The 7,043-nt window shown below is 40.4% G+C and overlaps 1 protein-coding gene across 1 annotated transcript in view; it reads right to left on the bottom strand.

The window, feature by feature from the left end:
- Positions 1-7,043, bottom strand: part of TTN (titin) — a 278,603-nt gene that overhangs the window by 55,155 nt on the left and 216,405 nt on the right. The window contains 13 exon segments of the mRNA XM_023743428.1: positions 793-850; positions 954-1,259; positions 1,364-1,666; positions 1,754-2,050; positions 2,404-2,691; positions 3,158-3,457; positions 3,628-3,930; positions 4,022-4,321; positions 4,424-4,699; positions 5,173-5,475; positions 5,764-6,063; positions 6,161-6,445; positions 6,545-6,865. Of these exon segments, the coding sequence (XP_023599196.1) occupies positions 793-850; positions 954-1,259; positions 1,364-1,666; positions 1,754-2,050; positions 2,404-2,691; positions 3,158-3,457; positions 3,628-3,930; positions 4,022-4,321; positions 4,424-4,699; positions 5,173-5,475; positions 5,764-6,063; positions 6,161-6,445; positions 6,545-6,865 (3,640 nt within the window).

The following is a 7,043-nucleotide window of genomic DNA, read 5'->3' as shown; positions in this document are numbered from 1 at the left end:
TGGACGTCCTTTTACTGGTACATATAATCTCAATGTAACACCAGCACGTAATATAATTGTCTTCCTCAAATCAGCATCCAGTTCTCCCTCAGGTGGAACTGTTTAATTTTGGAGTGAAGAAAGTTAAATAATTTAATGGGTCAAACATATTTCCAAAGACTGGACTTAACCACTCCTAAAATAAGTTTCTTTTCTAGAACTGATTTCTTGTTCTTAAAAAAAAAATCCTTAATTTAATCCTCAAAACTTTTGTCAACAGTTTCAATACTCTATAGCAATTGTTGATCTTACTATTTTCCAATATCCTATAGGCTAATCCAAGTTTTCCCTGGAGGATCTTCTCATACACCTTCCATACTCTCACACTCTGCATATTAAAAGTAAATGACTGGTTTTCAGCTCTTGTCTGCTCTTACTTTTCTTATCTATATTCACTGAAAGCACTCTGTTATAGACTCTAACTCTCTTTATTTCATTGTAGGAATAAAAGTACATAGGGGATGAGATAGAAGTAATTCAAAATAAAGGAAGAATTGGTTATGGACCAGAAGTGAATAGAAAAATTAAGACAGACAGCCTTCCAATCTATATTTATGGAAAAGGGTGGGTTAGAAGAGAAAATAAAAAACTGTAAGAATAATAGCTCACTACTTAGTTAAAAAATCTCCTCATGCTCAGAATAAAATTCCTATAGTCCACACTCTTTTGAAGATATGTCATTCTCATGTAAGTATGAAAAGCTTTTCAAAACCACAAATCACTTTGCATTCCATTTGGCCTGTTATACAATACCACAAATTACCAACCCAGCTCTCCAAAAATGTATTCCTAGAATTACCAACTCCAAAGCCTATAAACAAATAAATGTACACAAGGGAGTTTACACAGGCCCCCTGACCCCTTACAATATGACCGATGAGAAAGCTCGATATATTCTTCCTGGTAGTACTTACTTAGGATGTCCTTTGGACAGTGGTTGTCTGGCACATCACTGGGGTCACTGTATCCAACCTTATTAACGGCGTACACGCGGAACTGATACTCGATGTTTTCCATCAGGCCGGTGACCTCAAAGCGGGTTTTCTGCAGCTTATCTGGTAAATTGCATCTCACCCAGTTAACAGAGTCAGCTCGTTTTGCTTCAACAAGGTAACCAATGATAGGGCTACCACCATCATAGGCTGGCTTGCCCCAAGAAAGACTCACAGAGCTTCGGGTTGTATCATACACTTTAGGAAAAGCTGGTGGGCCAGGAGGATCTGAAGATAAATAATAATAATAAACATTTTTCATTAAAACCTCACTCCTGGTTGTTTAAAGTTGATTGCAACACAGGATAAGAGACTTTTTCATGAAAACTTACACAGAGGGTCCCGAGCATAAACCGCTTTGGATGCATCACTGGGCTTGCCTGGGCCAGCCTTATTTATGGCTGTCACTCGAAACTCGTATTCGGTGCCTTCTTGGAGACCTGTTGCTTTGATAGTTCTTTCTATAACAGGTTTCCTGTTGACCTTAGTCCAATTAACTGCCTGGGTTTCCCGCTTTTCAACCAAATAGCCAGTGATGGATGAGCCGCCATCATCTGCTGGTGGTTTCCAGCTTACAGTCATGTGATCTTTGGTTATGTTGCTAATGACAGGAGGATCACAGCGTCCTGGTGGGTCTGCAGAGAGTGATGGAAAAGTTAATATCCCCTCTAAAAGGTAATACTTAAAAAGCAAAATGAAAAGCCACAGGAAAATGTTCCTACCATATGGGTTTTTAGCAATTGCTGGTTCAGTTAAGATTGGATCGCCCACTCCATATTTATTTTCGGCACAAATTCGGAACTGGTACTCGTGGCCCTCTATCAGCTTCTCCACACTGCAGCTGGTGATGGGCACAGTCGCAGAGACCTGGGCCCAGTTGGGTCTGCTTGTTTCACGTTTGTCAACAATATAGTTGGTGATTTCTGAGCCTCCATCTTCAAGAGGAGGTTCCCAAGAAAGCATTGCACGGTCTGAATACATTTTATTGATTTTAACAGATGCTGGAGGACCTGGTTTATCTGAAAGAACAAGGGAGAAAAGTGAAGTCTTTCACTAACACACATGAAATGGGGAATGGAGGTCTGGAAACCTGGCTGCAGTCTTTATATTGTCACTAACCTCCCATATGACCTTGGAAGTCACTTAATTTTTCAAAACCATAATTTCCTCACATGGGAAATTATGTAACTGAAATATGTAATCTCGAATGCTCTTTTTAGCCCTAAAATGCTGTTGTTCCATGATGAGAATAATTCTATGACTACAAAATATACATCAGGATATACATCTTCCCTCATTATTATTTTGTAAATTCTGTTGCATCACATTAGCCAAAATAAAACATGAGATTCCAGTTAAGCGCTTTAGTTACCTAACACTTTAAGCTTAATGGTGGCAGATTTGGAACCACTTGGATTTTCGGCAGTAATGGTATAGTCTCCTGAGTCCTTTCGGTTCACGCTGAACAGCTCCAAGGTGCACAGGTTCCGCTTCCGGGCTATTTTGATGCCTTCTGCTGGTTTTAGCAGTGTGTCATCCTTCTTCCAAGACACTGTTGGTGTTGGTTTTCCAAAAACAGTAGCGTCCAGGCAGACATTAGTTCCAGCTTTGACAGTAAGCAAAGATTTCATAGCCACACCCAGTTCTATCCTGGGAGGAACTGGAAGAAAGAAAAGAAAACGATTTAATACATGCAAAGCTATATGTCATTAATAAAAGTGGGAAATTCATATACTCTGTGTCTTTCAAGACATAATTTTTAGAATTAACATATTCATTACAAAAGAAATGCAGGTTTAAAGTAGAAATTCGATCATGTGAAAATATAAAGAAAAAAATAAAGATCACTTACAATGCCAGCATCCTGAAATTTTCACTATCATCAGTTTTTGGGGGTCATATTTCTGTGAAAGTGTATGGTTAAAAGGATATGGTCCTTTAGTTTAACTGCTTTTTTTAGTTTAATATGTGATTAGGATTCTCCATAATATAATTTTCATGTCTGTATACAAAGTACCTATCATTTTTATTCTTTTCTCCACAGATGTAGATTTCCTTTTTTATTAGGAGAAATATACATTATGGGTGCTGTCCTCCTTCGCCTCTGATACTCAACAGAATCTTACCATTTTCTGCGAGGATGGTCACTGGGTCAGAAGGTTCAGAAGGCTGGCTGATGTTTACTGCTGTCTTGGCGATTGCTCTGAATTGATACTGAGCATTCTCTTCTAAGCCAGTAGCTGTGTACTCTTCCTGGGGAATCTGGTGTGGTGTAGTATTGCACCGTACCCACTTATCACCAGGAAGTTTGCAAGCTTCTACGAAATAGCCAATAATTTTGCTGCCTCCATCATGTTTTGGACGAGCCCAGATGAGGGATACAGTACTCTTGGAAACATCGATAACTTCAGGCTTTCCTGGAGGATCTGAAACCAAAAGAGGTATTCTCAGCATTTTTCTTAATGGCAAAAGTTTTAAAGTTCCATATTTCACATTATCCCCCAGAACACATTCCTGAGTGGAAACAGTAGTCTTCAGAGATTCTAAGATTTAAATGTGCCCCTGTAATACTTAGAAAAAAACCCCCAAAACTCACCAACTGGCATTCTTGCAGTCACATATTCTGTTGGTTTGCTGGGTGGGCTGGATCCAGCTTTGTTCAGGGCATAGATTCTGAATGAATACTCAAGACCTTCTATAAGGCCAACACAGGGGTATTCAGTTGACCGGACAGGAGTATCATTAGCTTTCACCCACAGCAAACTGTTTCTTTCTTTGCGTTCAATCAGGTAACCGGTGATGGGGCTCCCTCCATCACTGTCTGGCCTGTCCCAGGCCACAAATATGCAGTCTTTGTTGACTTTCGTGACTCGTGCATTCTTTGGTTCACTAGGAACATCTGGAAGTGAAAACAAGGGACATGTCAGTTTCTCCCTTAAGTAACAGACTAGAAAGAAGACATATTTTTTTTCTTCCCGAAAGAAACTTACCAAATGGGAACTTAGCCAACATCTTTGGAGATGTGAGAGGCTCTGAGATGCCAAATCGATTTTCAGCACGGACCCGGAAGACATACTCCTGGCCTGGGATCAGTTTTCCAATTCTGCAGGAAGTTTTGGTCACTGAAGCTAGCGCTGTCACCCAATCACCTCGGCTTACATCACACTTCTCCACTATGTAATTGGTGATGTTACTGCCTCCATCCTCCAGCGGGATGTGCCACGACAGGGAGCAAGCATCGGCGTCTATGTCAGAAATGTCAAACGGAGGCTGAGGGGGCCCAGGAGCATCTGCATGAACCAAGAGGAAAGAAACATAAGAACAGGGATTTGATAGGAGAAATATTTTTGATCTTCATATTTCGACGTCCGTTTGGCTAACACTTAACTTACCCATGACGATAACTTTGATTTTCTGAGTGTCTGTCCCAGAGCTGTTCTCTGCAGTGAGGCTGTAATAACCACTGTCTTTCCTGGTAACATCTTTTATGATCAGAATAGAAGAAGTGTCTGTTTTATGCACAACCAGGTGGCTGGATGTGACGACATCATCTTCTCCTTTTTTCCATTTACAGGTCGGATGAGGCTTTCCATACACATGGGCTTCAATTCGAAGTTTCTTCCCCGCTTTAATAGTAATTTGCTCTGGCATAAGGATCTTTGGTGGCACTAAAAGGAAAATAAAAATATGTTAATTTTGTGGGGAGGTTAGTTTCCTCTGGTGGGCAATTATACTAGTGTGTTTCAAATTGTGGGTTTCAACTCATGAGTGGGTTCAATTAAATTTGGCATGACAGCTAATATTTTTCTTAAAAGAATGAGATTGAATTGAATAGAAAATATGAGCCCAGCATACAGAAGAAAGATAGGTGTTGCTTCAAGAAACTTCTTTTATGTGTGTGTATGTGTGTGTATACTATATACATACATACATACATACATATATACATACATACATATATACATTCTGTGTCATGAGTTATAGTTTATTTACAATGTGTATGGGCTCAAATGCTTCAAAACCACTGTTTTCTACTATTAGTGAAGTATTTCTGGAACTATATTCCTCAGGGAAAGATGTCTACATGTGAAAAGATGTCTACATTTTCTCACAGGATAAAGATGAGACAATGACTACTTACACAGCTGTTCTTTGGCTTCATACACGCCTTCTGCTTCTCTTGGCAAACTGACTCCAACAGAATTTCTGGCCACTACTCTAAATTTGTACTTCTTTCCTTCCTTGAGGCCAGTGACGACAAGGCTGAGATCTTTAACCACGGAGTATTCTGTCCAGCGATCTGCAGGCTGCTCTTCCTCTCTGTAACTTATGATATAGCCATCGATTTTAGCTCCTCCGTCCCGCAGGGGAGGTAACCAAGCTAATGTAGCGCTGTTCTTGGTCATTTCAGTAACTTCCAGTTTCCTTGGTGGATCCGGCTCACCTAGAAGAAAAGCGTGATTTAGAAGCTGTCCAGGTAACCTAACCAAATCCATTTGTTTATGTACTTAAGTGTTTAGTATGACACTTGCTTCAAAGTACATGGAAACTGTTGGGTATGTTGAAAATAAATAGTACAAGATGAGTTAAGGAGTGAGTTGGATATTTATTTGTATTGTTTGGGTTTCTACAAATTAATGCTCTTTCAGTAGTAGATCAAAATGTTTCAGTATCTTGACCTTGCTAACGTAGGGGACTGGAGTTAAAAAGAGGAAGAAAGGATATTGCTTACTTAGGGGATCTGATGCAAGCACTGGTTTGGGGACATCTGTAGGAACGCCGGGGCCATACTCATTGACAGCAGTTACTCTGAAGAAATATTCATTTCCAGGGACAAGATTGGTAACTTGGAAGCTCAGTTTCTTAACTTCAGGGGTAACTGTTGACCACGTCTTTCTCTCCGCATCACGTTTCTCCACAATATAATGTGTCACCTGGCTCCCACCATCATTCTCAGGAGGGGCCCAGGAAATGTGACATGATGTTTTGGTGACGTCTGAAACTTTCAAATCAGACACAGGTCCGGGAGTATCTGTAAAGAACCAGAACATCACATATACATGTCTCCCCAGCCTCTTCACTGACAGATGCCTTTTTGAAGAGGAGGAAGAAGCTTGTTAGTAACTCACCTAATACTCTGACGTTCACGAACACGGCCTTTTCTCCTGCTGAGTTCACAACTGTCAAGGAATATTTTCCTGAGTCATCACGAGTAGAATTGGGGATGACAAGGAAGGCCATCGTATCGACAAGATCAACTTGTCCTTTTCTGACCACGTTATCAATACCCACTTTTCTCCAAGTGACTTTAGGGGCTGGTCGCCCTCTCACTATGGCAAACAGGCGAATCGGGCATCCTGCTCTCACTGTGACCAGTTTCCTCATGCTGGCATCCAAATCAATCTCCGGAGATTCTGCAAATGACATGAAAGCCATTAGCAAAATTCACAGAATGTGGGGAAATCGTGTGAGAAGTGAAGATGAATGAGTGAAATGAAAATATAGGACCTCACCTAAGATTTCTTTAGGTTTAATGGCATCCTTTAGTTCTGCAGGGCGCCCAATGCCAACCTGGTTTTGGGCACACACCCTGAACTCATATTCCTGGTTTTCGTCTAAACTGGTAGCAGTGAATTCCATGCGAATAAGTTGAGCTGCAGCATTGCACCTTTTCCATCCTTCATCGGGTGATGCATCTTCTTTCTTTGGTCTCATTTCCACAACATAGCCAATTATTGGTGCGCCACCATCATATACTGGTTTTCCCCATCCAAGAGTTATGGAATTTTTGGTTGTATCAACAACTTTGAGATTGGTTGGTGGACCAGGTGGTTCTGAAAATAAATTATGTAAGAATAAATTTATGCATGGTTAACTACTACTAGGATATTTTAATCCATAATTTTATATAGTCTATTCTCAAAGATAGGCTTTTCAATATCTCAAGTACTGAGTCCTCATTTTTTCCCCCCATAAAATTAGAATCTACCATTGTTCGTATACTTCAGGTGA

Source organism: Myotis lucifugus, unplaced genomic scaffold, assembly GCF_000147115.1.
Source record: "Myotis lucifugus unplaced genomic scaffold, Myoluc2.0 scaffold_5, whole genome shotgun sequence".
In the NCBI taxonomy this organism is placed as follows: domain Eukaryota; kingdom Metazoa; phylum Chordata; class Mammalia; order Chiroptera; family Vespertilionidae; genus Myotis; species Myotis lucifugus.
The sequence above is the reverse complement of the archived record's forward strand: the minus strand, read 5'-3'. Positions and strand labels throughout refer to the sequence as shown.